This window comes from Anas acuta, chromosome 7 (assembly GCF_963932015.1).
Source record: "Anas acuta chromosome 7, bAnaAcu1.1, whole genome shotgun sequence".
NCBI classification, from domain to species: Eukaryota; Metazoa; Chordata; class Aves; order Anseriformes; family Anatidae; genus Anas; species Anas acuta.
In genome coordinates this window covers 4608733-4625606 of record NC_088985.1, presented here as the reverse complement: position 1 = coordinate 4625606, position 16874 = coordinate 4608733, and the positions used below count along the sequence as shown (strand labels likewise).

The following is a 16874-nucleotide window of genomic DNA, read 5'->3' as shown; positions in this document are numbered from 1 at the left end:
CACTCCGTGACGGTGATGCAGTCTATAATTTTTTGACACCTGTGGGACTTCCATTTCTACAATTTCATCCATTTTTTTTTTCTTTTTTTTTGTTAACAGTGATCTGCATAGTGTTTTTTTTCCCCCTTGTGTCTTATACAGCCCACCACAGAAATACTCCTTAATCTCAGCAGCACTGAACCTCATGAAAGTAATTCATGAAGCCATTTTTTGGCCATCTTTGGGCTGCCAGACAGGTAATGTGCTGCCTGACCGTGGGATTTGTGACAGGAGGACTCAGCCCTATTGATCCAGCACACTCGGAGCAGTCAGAGACGGAATTTTGCTCCAAAGTGAATAAAAAGGCACAAAGAAACAAGACTTTGCCACTGCAAGAAGTGAGCCATCAGGTGTTCCAGACCCAGCACAACCGAGGCGTTGCGGGATGGAGAAGCACCATTCTAGGACAGAAGGTTTTTCCATCCATGCAGAAAAATATTTGCCCTACGGATGAAGCTGGGGAGGTGGATTTGGCTGCCTTGGGCTGGTGCTCGGGGTGAAGGGAGCAGAAGCTGTGCCCCGTGCTCCCAGCAGGAGGAAGGCGTCGCTGCGTTTGGGGACGGGGAGACGTTTCCACGAACAGCGAGTCTGATGACAAACCCAGTTGCAGAAGGATTGAAATGATTGGATCAATTTGGCAAAACCCAGGGGAAAAGACGCAAAATGCTGAAATGGCTGATCACCCTGGCATTTTCAAAACTGCCTCATTTCAGGAACGTTTACGTTTTTCTTCAAGTTTTCTATTAGGAATGGCATGCGTGGATGCTGTAGGGGAGAAAGGGGGTGAGCGTGCACTAAGAACAACATAAATCCTCCTTAGAATTTCAGAACAAATGTTTTAAGAAAACATTTTCCTTCTGTTTCAGGCTTCCTAAACCTCCTGACTGAGGCTCCCTTTTTAAAAAGTACAAAATATTTTGGATTTGGCTTGAAACGTGTCATTTTGGTAAGAAAAAGTCTTGCCTCTATCAAGATGCCATTTGAACCTAGCCCTTGGCTCTTGTCTCCCCAGCCATACAAAGCCCTGATGGGAGGATGGGTGAATTTCCCTGCAAAGAGGAGGTTTTCCTCCAGCATTTTTGGGATCCCTCATGCTTTCTGCCCTACAGCCTGCCCCGTCCCCCCTTGGCATGTCAGCGTGAAGCCACAGCCCTTACCGGAGGCGAGTTCTCGTAGATGTTCGTGCTGTAGGGCAGGTTGATGAAGATGGGATCCATGTCCTGAACATCCGTGATGGTGATTGCCAGGTTGGCCAGAGTGGATAGCGGCTTGTTCTTATCTTGGTCCTTGAAAAGCAAGGGCAGGAAAGGGTTTTTATCAGAAAAAAGAAATAGAATTATTCAACAGCGTAAAGGCTCTCAGTTGTAGTTGGTCAAAATCTATGAGTAGCCCAGGTAATCACCTCTTTTTCAAGCTACCTGCTGGAATTATCATCCACTGTACCCCCCTCTGAGCTGGAATACAATATGCATTTCTTTCCAGCGTTTCCCCCTTTAATATACAGTGAGTGCCAGTTTGATTGTCATCGTGCTTCGGGTGGAAAACAAGCAAGGTTTTTTTCAACACCTACTTGAAAAGAGAAATCCCCTCCCGTTGCAGCTACAGCCTAGACTCAGGCGTGGTGGTGGGTGGACCCTCATATCCCTGTACCCCCTCAGGAGGAACAGGAGCAGCCAAAATATCGTGGCAAAAAGCCCCAGAGCCACCAGGGCTGATGCCAGGTTCTCCATGTAAAAGCCCACCAGCATCATCGCGTCTTCTGGGGAAAGGCTGCGAGGGGCTTCTTGGGGCAGTGCCCCACTCTTGCTCTTGGCTCATCCCATGGGTGCCCAAAAGCCGCCCCGACAGCCTCAGCCCTTTGCTAGAAGGGCAGGAGCAGAGCAGACAAGGCACAAAGGGAAGGAAATAAATCTCTCCTGACCCCCTAATCAAGCCCGGCGGTGAAAGGCGACCATTAGAGGTTACCGCACACTTCTGCAAAATGGCTCTGAACAGCGCCAAGGACTGATTGCCAGAAGATTAATGTTAATTTAAACCGTATTCAACAACACAGCTTGTACATTATCCTCTTAACCTGCAGGCCTCAGCGTTTATGGCCTGGATTGATGCTTATTTCTGACTCGCACTCTGCTGTTATCATTATCAGGTTGAAGTCTTTCGTTTCTTCAGATAATGTTTTTTTCCCTCCCCTTCACCTCTTAAATTTTGGTTAAAGCATTACAGATAGCACAGAAAAGCCAGTGCGTTGCATGTTTCCCTATCTAGCCTCTCCCACGCTGCCCTTTCCATCTCCTCCTGCCCTTGCTGCCTCCAGCCCTGGCACCGCACGGCTCCTGCCTCGCACCAAGGCTCCACGGCTCTTCCTACAGCCCTCACCCAACCCCAACACAACCCCACCCCACCAAACAAGGTCCCCGTGCCCTTCTCCAAGCAAGGAGGATGCTGCATTTGCCCACCCCCTTCTAGCTCTAGAGGGCTGGATGGACGGAGGCAGCATCCTTGTGTCCTTAAGGCAACCAGAATCAGGGCTGTGAAAGAAGGGCACTTTTCTATCAAGGGTCTGTATTTCTTTTCTTACTGCAGCCACAAGTCCAGGCCTGGTGTGACACCTAACAATGGAGCTGGACTACCAAGATGAGGCAAAACGATGGGACCCAGAACAATTTAGGGATGGGGACATCAGCTCAGCTTCGTCGGCTTATGGAAGAGGAAGGCGAGAGGCTACGTGACCAATGTGCCTACGTGATGACACTGGCAAAGCACTGCAGGATGGGAGGCATCTACCAGTTTTTCAGGTAAACTCCATCAGATTGTTAGACTGGGAGCAGTGGTGAGACAGTTAACTTCAGAGGATTTGATGCGTCTCAGCAGTGGAGGCAATGAAACATCGCAGTGTTTACCGGGGGGGAGATGGAGCACTTAAAATAAAGCGAGATATGTTTCAGGGAAAAATAAGCTTTGGGGAGAAATTTCCACGGCCCTAAACACGCAGGGATGGGGCTGCAAGGTTGAGGTGCTTGCCCCTGGCCCTGCAGCCTGTGCGTGCCCAACCTCCGTGGCCACGAAACCCAAAGAAGCCCCGCGCAGCCCCTCCGCCTCCTCCTGACATTTGTGCCTCTGCAGCAAGACAATGATCTTGATCGAATCACATGCTTCAAGAGCTCCAGCCAGCTGCCTGGAGGGGGCAGGACGGGTTTTCCCCCCCTTCTTGTGCACGCAGTGGGTCAGATATATTGCAGGGCTGAATCTCACCTGTCTTGGTTGCATCTGAGATGGGAAGGGAGCTGCTGCACAGAGCATCTCGCCTGGTGCACCTCATTTATCCCCTCCCTACAGACCTACAGGAATGGGAAGGTTCCCATTCGTGGTGGGGCATGAACCTGCCATCGTGGCCATATGGGAAAGCCTCTCCTGGTACTGACTAATTAGGGTCTGGGTTTCTCCTCCCCTGCCCACCAAAATCTGCACTCCTGAGGTCTGAACTCAGCTGTTGCTGAGCGAGACTCTGCAGATTTCGTACAGGTGAATAAATATAAATAATAAATCCATAATAAACCAGGATGCACAAGGAATGGGGCCAGAGGACTTAATGGGCTCTCCTGGCTCTAGACGCTGAGCCAAATCCTTGCTGTTCAGTGTCCTACACCACAGAATCGCGTTGGTTGGAGAAGACCTTTAGCATCATCGAGTCCAAGGTGCTGCTGGAGAGGAGCAGCTGTGCTCCAGGAGCTGCCCAATGCCTTGCAATAACGTCCTTCTAGGTGGAAAATGCTCAGAATTGCAGGCAGCTTGTCCAATGATGACCGCTAATGTCCATCAATGCTCTGCACCTTGCCCTGCGATGCTGCCACTACCCCCAAAATACCCAAATCAGCTCCCCTATTCCCATACCAGCACCGAATCCACCCAGCACTGATAGTTCCCAGGAAAACTGGATGCCCACAAGACAACAGGGCAATGAAACAAGTCAGCAGTGGCTCCATCCCTCCGGAAAAACACGGGCAGGAGCCGACTCACCGTCGCGTTGACCTGCAGCTGGTACGCCTGCGTCACCTCGTAGTCCAGCTCCCGGATGACCGACACGATGCCGCGGCCGCTGTCGATGGCGAAGAAGCTGGAAGGGGGCTGGAAGGAGTAGAGCACGCTGCCCCCCGCCCCCTGGTCTGGATCCGTGGCATTCACGATGAAAATCGGCGTGCCCACTGGGGTGTTCTGGGAAGAAAATTTAAAAAAAAGCCATGGATAAAGCCGTGCAGCAGCCTATTTCCCCATCAGACGCACGTCAGCAATTCCTGTCGCCCACCAGAACCGATACCCAGAGACCCAAGAACTCGAGTCCTGTATTTTTAGAACGTTTCCAAGTTATACAGCTGTTTTCTTTATTGCAGGATTGCGGCAGCTATAATAGTTGTTGCGCGCTTATAATCATAGTTATACAGCTGTGGTCAAGATGGCACTCTATCACAAGCCCTTATTTTCCCAGACATCACAACTTTCCAGAAAAAATTACTCACTCTTTACTGAAACTTGTTTTCTGCCCAAAGGCACTTTTATTTTCAGTGCCAATTCGCTCGCCGCGCTCACCGTAAGGCATTAAATATAAAAGAGCACACACACACACACCCCAAATGCATTAAATGCAATGCAGAACTTTACATAAAACTCAACGCCGGAGTTTCCACAGCAACTACAACCTGGCCCGATTAATGCCGGCATTAACAGTTAAATCGTCATAAATCTGTAACTAATCTACATGCATAAAATATGCAGCTGAGTGCACAAAATCAGCAACGGCAAGTGCAGTTTGGCACTTCTTATTGTTTAACTTCGCAGCGGGGAGAACAATTATCCATTTTTGGTGGAACAGCTGCATGTTCCTATGCAAATCCTAAACTCGTGTATTCGCCTCACTGCGAGGGCAGAGGCAGGGCTGGCGAGCAAAAAGGCTGTGCCGGGGGGGACGCGGGCTGCTGGGGGCACAGGATTTGCTGTGAGCTCAGTCAAAGCACTGGGAACAGGGAGCCCTCAGCACACCTTTGTGAGCAGCGGCCCCAAAAGCCACCCTGGATGCACACCATGACCCCGCACATGTCCCCGACACCTCCTGCCCACTGTCACCTCTTGCGAGGTGTGAGAGGCTGCAGCTCCCACCTCGACTTTTCTTTCTATGCTTTATTTTATTTTTTTTCCTTCCTCTAAATCAAGCTGCTAAAAGCAGCCTTGCAGGGCACGGCCCGGGGATTATTTTTTAAAGCACGTTCAACTTTTTTTTTTGTGTGTGATCAACAATCATAAAAGCATAAAAGATCCAGCTAGAAGCGACCTCAAAAGAAAAACCCGTCCCCTCGCTACACCTAAATTATTGCCAGCCTTAAAGCCTTCCAGCGACAGAGACATCACAGCCTCCCCAGCCGACTTATCCCAGCAGTTTGCTACCCTTTGCTTTATGACTGCTCGCTTTTTGTCACACTTAACCCACATCTGCCCCACGAGCCCTGGCCTCGTGCTGTTCGTGCCATGTCTTAATCTTGATTTGCGTGTTCATGGAGCTCGGAGGGCTCAGGAGGCGTGCTGGGGTGGAGGAGCCCTTTGTGGGGCGCTTTTGCTTATAGGGCAACCAAAGAACACCTCCTTGGGCAGCACTAGGCATCCCCTAGAGCTCATTTTTTGGGCTACCCCAAGCCACCACGCAGCCTCAGAGCATCCTGCAGCCCTGCTCAGCACCTCCATCCATCCATCCATCCATCCATCCATCCATCCATCCATCCATCCATCCATCCATCCATCCATCCATCCATCCATCCATCCATCCATCCCCCCACCCACCCCAGGTTCCTGCCGGGATCAGCACTGCAGATTACCCACTGACGGGTTGCACCGAGGTCTGGGACATAGTGTCCCCAGCAAGAATAATATTCATACGGATAAAGCCAGGCTCGATGAATTCATTTCCTCTTTTTAAGTGCCCCCAGCCACTCCTTTTAACATGCAAATCCGCTCTGGCCACTCCGATTAGGGGAGAGCTTGATTTCCCCAGCATTGTGTTGCAGACAATAGCCCCGGAGCAGGCTTAGAAGAGTTCATCATCTCCTCGCCCGAGGCGGCCGCGTCCTTCCAAGGGAGACGCTTTCTGGGGGGACGAGGAGGTGACAAATCCTGGTGACACCGCCTGAGCTCCAGCTTGCTTTATTTTTATCCCCCTCTTACAGCTTTGCTGCTCAGCTCCCTCCATCAGCCGGGATAGAAAATCCCATAAAAACAGAGGGTCAAGCCCTGGGTGAAGACCTCCTGCCCCTATAAAAGCCCCATGAGCAGCGTGTGCCCACACAGGACACGGTGAGGACTGGGGGACGTCTCACACTGCCTGCCTTCAAAGCAGCGGAAAGGCATCTTTAAAAATCCTCTTGCTGTTTTTGGGTCAAGCAGGCTCAAGCTAGTGCTCAGCGGGAGGCTGACACCTCATTTCTCAGCAGACGCAGCCCGTCACCCGAACAGCGGAGCAAAACATCTGTATCGGCATCGCGGGCTCGCTTTTGGGGTCGGAGCACAGAGCCCAGGCAGAGGGCAAGGCCCAGGGCGATGCGACGGGCACGCCAAGCAGCGGGGCTGCTGGGGCCAGGCCGTGTTTTCCCTCCAGAAGAATGGAAATGCAGACAGACAGGAGCCTACAACACCTTGTGGCAAACAGGCGAGCTTCCTACATCACCCCCCCGCTTTAATTTTTTTTCCCCATTTTTAAAGCTTTTCTCTCGCTCCGCCAGCCAGTGGTGAAACTTCCCACAGGAAAAAAAAAAAAAAAAAAAAAGATGACAAAATCGTGTCATATCATTAAATCTTTGTTACGGCGCCAGCAGATGTGAGATAAAAATAACCATGCAGCCAGATGCCTACTGCAGAGGAGGAGGAGGGCAAAGGGGAGCGGGTCCCGCTTCGGACCGCTCCGGCACCCCATCCTTAACCCAGGGAGGAGCCACGGGGTGCGAGGTCACTTGTGCCTCCTGGATTTTCCCTAAGGAAATTTTCACCACGGGGAAAATCCCATAGGGAGAGGCTCAAGCCCCCCGAGGTCCCTTCTCGAGCATCTGGCCACGTGCAGGACCTCCGCACGACCTCCCAGGGCAAAGTCACCCGGCAGGAGCCGGTGGAGGCGATTAGGATGCGGCTGCGCGCACGCCGGACCCATGCAAATAATGTGTGAAAACGGCAGGCAATCTGGCCGAGCAGCTGTCTGAAGGTCGATGGGATGCCAGGAGGCAACGCGAGCGGACGGGGGGCACGAGGGCCCCAGTGCTGTGCTCTCCACATCAGCCCCAAAAACATCTCTCCGGCCCTATATCAGCTCCTACTCTTTTTTTTTTTTTTTTCCCTGCTGACCACTGCTGTTAGGAGATGCTTGGCTGCCCATGCTACCCCTCAGGTCAGCCTATTACTCTTAAACACATCCCTGCTGCCATTTCAGCAGCTCAACTCCCTCTCCCCAGCGCAGACTCAAGCCTCCCGCTCCCAAAATCCCAGTGCTGGAGCCAAAGGCTCCCGCGGCGACGCTCCCCCATCCCCGGGCAGGAGGCAGCAGGGATGCTTGGTGCCTCTTCCCGAGGCAAAGCAGCCCAGAGGCGATGAAACCCCAGATCCCAGCCCCCTCGTGCAGGCTCTGCCACGAGTTGAAGCCAGCCCTGGCCCACGGGTTTGCTTTCCCCCGGCCGCCAGCACGGGCCTCGCCAGCTCACGCGGATGCGCGCGGGCTTCCAATTCCCTTGTTCGTTATTACGCTTTTAATTACATTTATTAATTGCATTACTGCTAGTCTGAGCCAAGCAATTTCCAATTTCAAAATTTGATTTTAAAACCTGATAATTTCCCTTCTTCTCCTTCTTTTTTGGATTGAAATTCACCCCACCTTTCAATCAGCTCTCGTTAATATGTATCCCTCGCCGCTCTCTCTATTAAGTGACCTCCCTCATTATCGACTGACACTGGCAAGCGGCCACCACAGAGCTATAATTCAATTGAGGGGCTTTTGAAAACACCATAAACACAGCTGGAAGAAGACGCAGCCTCGGAGCCGGGGACTGAATTACCGGCTTGGCTCACCGTGCGCGGGGCTGGGAGCGCCGCTTCTCAAGCAGCTGAATTCAAGGCAGGGAAAGCAAGGTGCCTTCCCCCCAGGACCACCCTGGGAGGCCACAGATGACCCCCAGGGAAGCGTTGGGTGACAGCCCCGTGCAAACTCAACCTCTAAATGCTGCTGGTGTGGTGCCCAAGAGGATGCAAGGCATTAGGCAGTGCAAGCATGGACCTGGACGTCTGCAAGCAGAGCATCTGCGACGACATTTGCTGCCTGGAACTGCCTTGGACATCAGCACTCAGGCGTGTTTGGCCCCAGGGTACCTCTGTGCATGGAAATGAGCCCCAGGTAGCTCCGTATCAAGTTAATAAATCACATCCCTTTGCCCTTTTCCCCATCCCCTCGGGTTTCGTCCCTTTTCCTCCACCTCCGCGCAAAGCACTAGCGAGCAACGAGAGCCAAGCAGCTCAGCCCACAACCACGCAACACCTTCCTCCTCAGCTATGTGCAACCAGGGACGACACCAGACAAGGCACACGGATGCATGTTCACACCCTGGGTGCTCCAGAGGCAAAGGATGCCTTCCCCCCGGAGAACAATTTGGGATGGCAAGGAGCAAATTTGGTTGGGAAGGAACCAGAGCCACGCACATCTTGTCTAAGCCATACGGCTGCACTGCGTGGCACTGATTAATGCACGGAATAACTCTGAATCAATGCAGTGAGCTAGCACATCGCCCTCCAAGCACAATTATAAACAAGGAACATCATCAGGCAAGAGTATTCACAGCGGATTCCTACTGGGAAAGCGAGGGGCTTTGCCCATCTTTTGCCATTTTCCTCAGGAAGAGGGCTGGGAGATGGTGAGGGATAGAGGGCACAGGCCATCGAGATGGAGAAGCTGCATTTCTCTTGCTTTTCCATCCATTATCGAGGAGGTGGGCAAAGACAAAACAAGGCTGGGAGGAGACAACCGATGGGAGCCCAACGAGACATTTGAAAAATCAAAGGAAAACACCAAAAGCAACCAAAACCCTAACGACAGGACCGCGGCGCCGCTGCTTCCACTTGATATTAATTGGGTGACACTTTCTTTTAATGGTACATTAATTAACGTGGAACATCATCGGAAGCCCACGACACCCGCATTAATACAAATGAATTCATTAGCATCGGTGTTATTACGGGAAACGACAAATAAATCTGTAACAGTGGGGCCCTTCAAATAATAGCCACGAATCATTAGGTATCGCATTCATTTGGAGAGCACACCGCAAACACATCCACGAGGTCTGCAGGCACTTAGCTGCTCCCGTCTCCTCTCCATCTGCTCCTCCCAGACCCTCAGAGGGGTCCCGGCCACTTTCCTCCCTCCCTTTTGTGCCCCCAGGAGGATCCAGTCTCCAGCTGGCCAAGGAGGAATTGGGACACCCCTTCTCCGCCAGGACTTCTCAAAATCTCCTGCCCCTCCTGCTCGGATAGAAGCCTGCCCGCTTTGCCATCTCCATTATTTATTTATTTGGCACCAGATTAAAAGTTTTAGAGCAGATCCTAAAGACGGGCACGCTGCTGGTGCACCAGGGATGCCAGACCTAACCCTAAAACCCATCACACTACTATGCCCTGAAGACGGGGGTGAGCTAAACAATTCCTGCATCAGGTGCACTTAGGTGAGCCCTGCAAGGCTCACTGTCACTGCAGGACCCGTGACATCTTTCTTTCTCCTATTTCTTCCCGAAAACCTTTTCTGGCTCAAAACCAGCCCTTGCCAAAAAAAACCCTGGGTGTACCCATGGCTTTCCACGCAAGCAGAGCTCCGGGTTTGTCGCTGCCACACAAGTGTCTCCCTGCCCGCAGAACACCTTGGTGGATAAACGTGAACACAAGCATGTAATTATACCACCGCAGCGCGGTGACGCTACATTAACCGTAAGCTGAAATTGTTAATGGGCTTCAATGAGACCTCCAGAGGGTATCCTTGAAGGCCAGGGGAACGGCACAGGCATCGCGAGCCCTCTCCCAGATCCTCCCGGCCTCCTGCACCACCTCCATCGGTGCCAGTGCAGGGAGCTACTCCCTGAACGTGGGGATGCTGCCCCGGAGGGATAATCCAGGTGGAAAACTACAGGTAAGAGACAGACAAAATGCTGGAATTTGGCCCTTTTCTACAAATACTGGGATAACTCCTTCCTTTCCCTCTCTCAGCTCAGTGCATCAGGCAGGGGAAGTGACAGCAGCTCTGCCAACATCCCCGCCAGCCCCAAGGAACCTGCGCAGCCTAAACCCCTGGCATTCCCTTAAAAACAGAAGCACCAAAAAAAAAGAAAGAAAGGTAGAAAAAGAAAAAAAAAGAAAAAGAAAAACCCCAAACCCTGGCACTGATTACAGCAGCTTGCCTCCTGCTGATTACAGCTGATGGTCCTGGCTGGTTTTTGCCCCTCCAGACCAGACCCTCGATTATTGTGGGTCTGGATTTTTAAGGTTTGCTCCTGCCTGCTCTTCTTTTCTTCATTTTATTTTTTTCCAGCTCGGCTAGTGGGTTTATTTTGCGCTCGGGCTCTTTCCTACCCTGTCTGGATGTGCTGATGGATTTCAGCGCTTGCCAGGATCCAGCAAAACCAGGCTCACCGGGTAGCATTAACTTCTAACCCCCGTGTAAAAATAGCTGCAATAAAGCAGGGTGAATAATCTAAGCCTCACCTAATGTAACTTTGATTAAAAAGTCCTGCCCTTTTCATCATTCCTTAGTGGTAACAGGGGGAAGAGCAGCAGCTCGCCCTTCCCGAGGGCTGGCAAGCCGGCATGACGGGGGAGAGCAGGGCTGGCACCAGGGGGACACAGCAAAGGGACCGATTCCTCCCTCCTGGCGCAAATCCCCATCACAGGAGCGGGTTTTGCAGAACACCACGGAACTCAGGTCCAGGGCAGAGGAGCATCAGCATCCTCCCCCCGGCCCCAACATCTCCATGTATTTAATTATTCTCCTCTGCACTCCCGGTGCCGGCAGACTGTGGAAGGAAGCGCTTTGTTACGGCGTGCAGGAGGAGGCAGAGGAGGTTTTAATTTCACGCCTCGCACCAGGCACCGCCGTTTTGGACACCGTTTGCTATCTGACTTCTGGCCCTATCTCTGGTCCCGGTGCTCCCGAGGCAGCCGCGGCCAGTTGGCTTTTTAATTTATTCTCTGCTCGGATGGGGACTGTGCTCAAGCGAGAGCCCTGGCTGGCCAGGCGTGCCCTTTTAATAACCAAACACCTTTCCATTCGGAGCTGTGGGGTTGTGCGGGGCCAAGCATGGTGCCGGGCAATTTGGGGGCTGTGAGGGGACCAGAGGACACCCCACTGCTGTGGGTCATCACCACGAGACTCCTGCTCAAGTGCCTGGCACTCAACCTTTCCCTCTCCATTTTTTATTTTTATTTTTTTGGTTAATCTTTTCTGCCTGCAGGACAAGCATCCCGCGTCCCATTGCTTCTGCTGGAGGAGCGACATTTCCTAAACTTTCTACATGGGATTGAGGATGGCCAGCAAAATCCCTCCCTCCGTTCACACAGCATATTTGGGTACCACCGACCCCAGCCTCACAGCAGCCTGGCTAATAATTCCCTTTGTTTCCACCAGCAAGAAAAGCAAGGCAGAGAGTCACACTCACAGCATCCCTCCCGTGTTAGATGAGCACTTTCCAGTGGGGGAAAAATAAAATAAAATAAAAAATAGACCGACCCGCTTTGAGACCCCGACCCCGGAGATGAGCACACCCAGGGGAAAAGCTCTTCCCAAAGTTTCTGCGCTGCTCAACTTCTCCCCGAGCCCCGGCCCTCTCTTTTTTTCCAGGGTGGTTTGTCGATACGGAGTTTAGATCTCTGGCAAAGGACGGGGGATGAAAGAAATCAGAGCAGGTAATTGCGGCGTGAAAATGACAGCGCAGCGATTTACACAGACCAAACCAGACGGCGGAATACCAAGAGGCAGCCGGCGGCGGCGAATCGATACCTCCCCGGAGGTGGGATTATTAGGGGGAGAAAGGGGCTCCGAAGATCCATAAGTGCCTGATGAGCCACTATTTCCAAATGACCGGCCGCCGCGTGAGATTTGGGATGCCCGTCCCCAAAGCCCGGCACTTCTCCCCGGGGAGAGGCCCTCTGGCTTTTACCTAACCCAGGCTCCTGTGCTGGGAAAACAACAAAAAGGGGCAACTGGAAAAAGAAAAAAAAAAAAAGACAAAAAAAAAGACAGAACAAGATCGGCCTTACACCTCCTCACACAAAGCCCCGAGGAGCCCCCAGGGTCCTCAGCACCACCACCAGGCGGGCACTTCTGCCCTCAGCCCCAGCAGAGCCTGTCGGCCCCTCCAGGAAAACTTCCTACAAAGAAGAAAAGGGTGCCTCAAACCTATTTTGGGGCTTTGCAGGGGTCATAGGATTGAAGGTTGTGCACCCATAGGAACTACAGAGAGCATGGGGAGCACCAACAGACTCTAACACAACAGTGACCAGCACTAAAAATCCAGAAAGTTCAAGTGGGAACAGCAAAGACGAGCTTTAAGGAGGGATTGTTTCATACCTCTACAAATAACAATAATAACAAAAAAATAAGCAAAAGGTGCCCTGAATCCCCAAACCAACGAGACCTGCAAAGATGCCCGACAGTCCCAAGGAAACCAGCAGACAGCAGCTGTTCCTGCTATCTCCTCCCTCCCCCAAAGCCTGGGTGAAAAGCAGTGAATGAAGGCTCAGCAGCAACAGATGTGGGCTATTTTGGGCCAAAAAGAACAAATGGCAGAGTGGGGAGGGCGTCACAGCAGCAGCCAAGAGCCTGCAGTGACGCGGGCTCTGGAAGCAGAGCCTCACTGGGTAACCACTGGGGCTTCGGGTGAGGGGAGGAAATAAGGCCCCGCCACCCAAAATACCATGAAATGGGGAAAATGATTTGCCTAGCAGGGCGTTTTATTGGAGTTGTGTTTAGTCGTGGCCATGACATCCCTCTGGCCTCTGCTCTGTCCTCCCAAAACGAAGGAGACACAGACCAGGTGCCTCGCGTGGTCCCAGCTGAAAACCAGTGAAACCAGTGCTGGAGGGGACACACAGCACCGCTGGGTGCTGGTAACGAAGGAGAAAAATAGAAGGAAAAAATAATACTGAAGTCAAAGGAAATTTTACCTGGGTGAGGATGGTGCAGAAATAAATATTCAGGCTGAAGCCCCTACGTGGTTATAATGAAAAAGAAGATTTTTGGTAGCTTGACATAGTTCTTGATCTTTACGTGTTTGATACATGCTCGACCCAAGTCTTAACCAAGAAATGAGAAGCAGAGCAACGTTGTCCAAGCCAGGACAAGGAGGAGGATCTGGATCAGCTATAACCAACCCCAGAGAGGCAGGAAAGGCAGCCCCCTTGGTGCCCACCTGCTCTGGCACCAGCAGCCCCTCGAGACTCAAGAAGCCTACTGCTGTTTCGAGAGCACATCTACTCAAAACCAGCTGCACCCGGCTAATATTGTGTGGCCTGAGCCTCAGATGCTGCTCTTTTTCCCATCAGTCAAGCTCAGTGAAGGATTTGCTGTGTGGGTTTTGTTTTGTTTATTACTTCTAATGACTTTCTCATTATCATTTTGCTGTGAAACATAAACGATGGTTATGGGAGAAATCATATTATTTGGATGACTTTATTAAATTAGAGAGCAAATCTGTGTATATTTCTGGCTCAGGATAAATGCTTGAACTTTGAGAGCCCAAAATGCATTTTCAGATGAAGCCGTTTTAGGGAAGCTCTGGAATCAGCAGCTAAATTTGCCCTCAGCTGCAAGGGAGATGTATGGGGAGGGGGTCGAGCTCAATTTAATCCCCCCCCCATAGCCATTTAACCAAATCACCAAACCAAACCTCTGCTGCTTCCAGGGCCGGTTAGGAGAAACTTGAGGTTTGAGGAACATAACGGTGAAATAAAGGCAAAACTGCTGAAAAATAGAACAGCCCTGCCTCGTGGCCCCAGCTCGGGCAGAAATAGAAGCAGATGTGCAGAGGGCTTGGGGTGCTGGTGCCGGTGACGTGCGGGGACTCGAGCGGCACCGCTTAAAATATTCGGGGCCGTCTGGCACCTTACCTGCTCCGGGGCTCCTGGAGGACCACCGGCAGGGCTCAGCTGGTGATGACAGTGGAAGAAAAGCGTGTGTGAGACAAAGACGGGCTGAGAAAGCTGCCGCTAGACGGGCTGAAGAGGTTGCAAACAGCCCAGGTTTGCTAATTTGTGAAAGCATCGCGGAAGACACGAAGCACGTGAAGTTTCCCATCAAACCGTGAATATCTGCAATGTTTTCTCCTCCTTTCCATCCACCCAAGCCCGGGACAGGACCAGAAACCAAATACTTTTTTTTTCCCAGGCATCAAATCCAAGCCCCCCAGCCTTTCCAAACCCATTGCTGCCAGTGGAACAAACCCGTTAAAAAAGAATAAACTCCCCTAAGCACACCCGAAGGGAAAAGGCAACGGGAAATCAACCTGATAAAAGGCCCGGTAAATGAAAGCTCTTTCTTCATGCCAACCCAGAATATACAGCTGGAAACCACCGAGCTTGGTTAAAGAAACAAGGCACAGGGGCTGGAGGTGAATGATGCCCTGCTCGCACAGCACGCCGAGGAAAGGGGCTGCACAACCAAGCACAGTGATGAAAAACCGATGTGACACTCTGCTAGCAAACCCCCGTGTCCGGGCACGGCATCCTACTTCTTACAACAAAAGGACAGGAATCCTATAAACACGTTTACCCTTTGAAAAACAGCTCTTGACACCAAATCGATGGAAGCAGCCTGCACCCTTTTCCCAGGCATGGCTGGCAAAGCGCTTGCCTCGAGCACAAGGAGAGGTCTGTGTCCTGTACCCCCCCTCTCCCAGGGCTCATTGCCCTTTTTCTCCCTGGACACGCCACTCTCCAGAAGCTAGGGCACCCCATAAAATCCCAACACCCCACCAAAAGGCTCTAACGGATGGGAAGACACAAAAAAAGAAGAGCAGCCGTAGCCCACCAATTTTTCCCCCAACTTGTGGAAAGGGAGAAAGAGAAGAGCCAGGGGATGCAAAGCCTTTCAGTTTAATGTATCATGAAAAAAGAAAACTTCTGTCACTGCTTAAAAAGGTTTTTGACAGGTCTTCATTTGTAACCCACAAACAAACGCAGCTTTTCATGCTCCACGGCCTCCGATATTGCTTCACAGCAGACCCGGACCCAAGTTGCCACTGAAAAGCCGGAGGAGCGACTGTATTAAAACAGCTTTCATCAGCGCTTTTGGGCGCACCAGAAATCTTTCATTTCGGGGGCACGATGCGAACGGCTGAAAGCTGCCCCAAAGCATTTCCACAGCCTGGGGTGCAGCAGCTCAAGTCAAGCCTAACAAACGAGGCATTAATGTGGAGGACGGAAAGCAACGTTGCCTTGCCCTGGTGAAGCACGGGGTGGTGACAGCCTCCTCTGGAGAGGTTTCCTCTCCGGGAGGAGAAATGGAAGAGAAAGGCATTTTGTGGGCCATTGGGAAGCTGAAGGGCTGCTGCCACCATGACAGCCCAGGAGATACAGACACCACATCCACTAACACAGCTCCAACACCTCCAAACCAGCCACAGAAGCCCTGCCTGGGAGCGGGTCCGTGGCTACCTGCTCCAAATCTCACACAATTCCTCCTTGCGCATACCTTTACCTTTAGCCAGCATTATTTAAGTTGCTGTGTGCCCAAACCCTTCCCTTTTAGAGATTTACAAACCAAGCTGAGCATGGAAATACATTTTTCAGCTGCACAATGCAAGCCAGGCGCTTTTTTTTTTTTTCTCCCCTTCTTAATTTTGCGTTAATTTTGGTTCCTCACTTTCTTTCTGCAGAGCTCCCAAGATTTCGTGGCAGCTCCTCACTCATCCCTCCTCCCGACAGCGGGCCGGGCGGCCTGGCTGCCACAAAGCCAGGTTTGTCACCAGCCAGAGGAATCCTCTAGAAAGAAAACCTGCAGGAGAGAGATAAGAGGCATCTCCCCCGCTCATCGGAATTCAGGGAAAAGACCAAAACAAATATTAATGAGAGGCACTTAGCTGCGCCCGTTCGGCAATCAATAACGCGCAACAAGGCGCGCCAGCGGGCTGCACGCTTCACGCCGGGGCTGGGGGTCCGAAACGGGGGGCTCTTCTGCTAATCCCCTCCTCCAGGTCACCCCAGCCGCCCTGCAAATCCCCGTGCCATCAGCTGTCAGAGAGGCAGGGGACCGGAGCGGTGACAAACACCTCTTCTGGTTGCGTGCGATGATTGCGTTGTTCCTCCCCAAGAGCCGGGTACCTTTTATTGCTGTTGTTAAAATGCAACCCTTTCAGTTCGCTAAAAATCTGGGTTTTGTGTGCCCCAGAGCCGTGTGCAGGTGGCCTTGTGTCACTGGGAGGGGGCAGCACCCCTCTGACGTCCCCCATGGGGACAGACAGACATGGGGTGGTGCTCCCCAGCCAGCTGCAGCAACGCATTTGGACTGACCTCCAAAAAGCGTAACTGCAGCTCAGGAACCTGTTTTACCTTTCTCTGCCCATTTCACACAAAATCCGTATCCCTCACGCCCCTACAGAGGCCATCTCCGACCCCTAACCCACAAGCTGTGGGCACAGGGGGGTGGTGAAGGGACAAGGGCGAGGAGGGGACGTGGCCGGGGGACGCTCCCCCCGCCTGCGCTGCTCCGGCAGGATTCCCGGACCGGCATCCGAGGGCGCTTTGGCGGCTCCCGCGGCGCTGGCTGCGGGAAGAGAATGGCT

The 16874-nt window shown here is 52.1% G+C and overlaps 1 protein-coding gene across 9 annotated transcripts in view; it reads right to left on the bottom strand.

Moving 5' to 3' along the window:
- The window catches only part of CDH23 (cadherin related 23), a 125324-nt gene that overhangs the window by 65893 nt on the left and 42557 nt on the right, over positions 1-16874 (bottom strand). For all 9 annotated transcript variants that reach the window (XM_068689166.1, XM_068689173.1, XM_068689165.1 and 6 more), the window contains 2 exons: positions 4057-4251; positions 1197-1325 (listed from right to left, as the gene is read on the bottom strand). In XM_068689166.1, coding sequence (XP_068545267.1) covers positions 1197-1325; positions 4057-4251 — 324 coding nt within the window. The remainder of the gene's footprint in view (positions 1-1196; positions 1326-4056; positions 4252-16874) is intronic.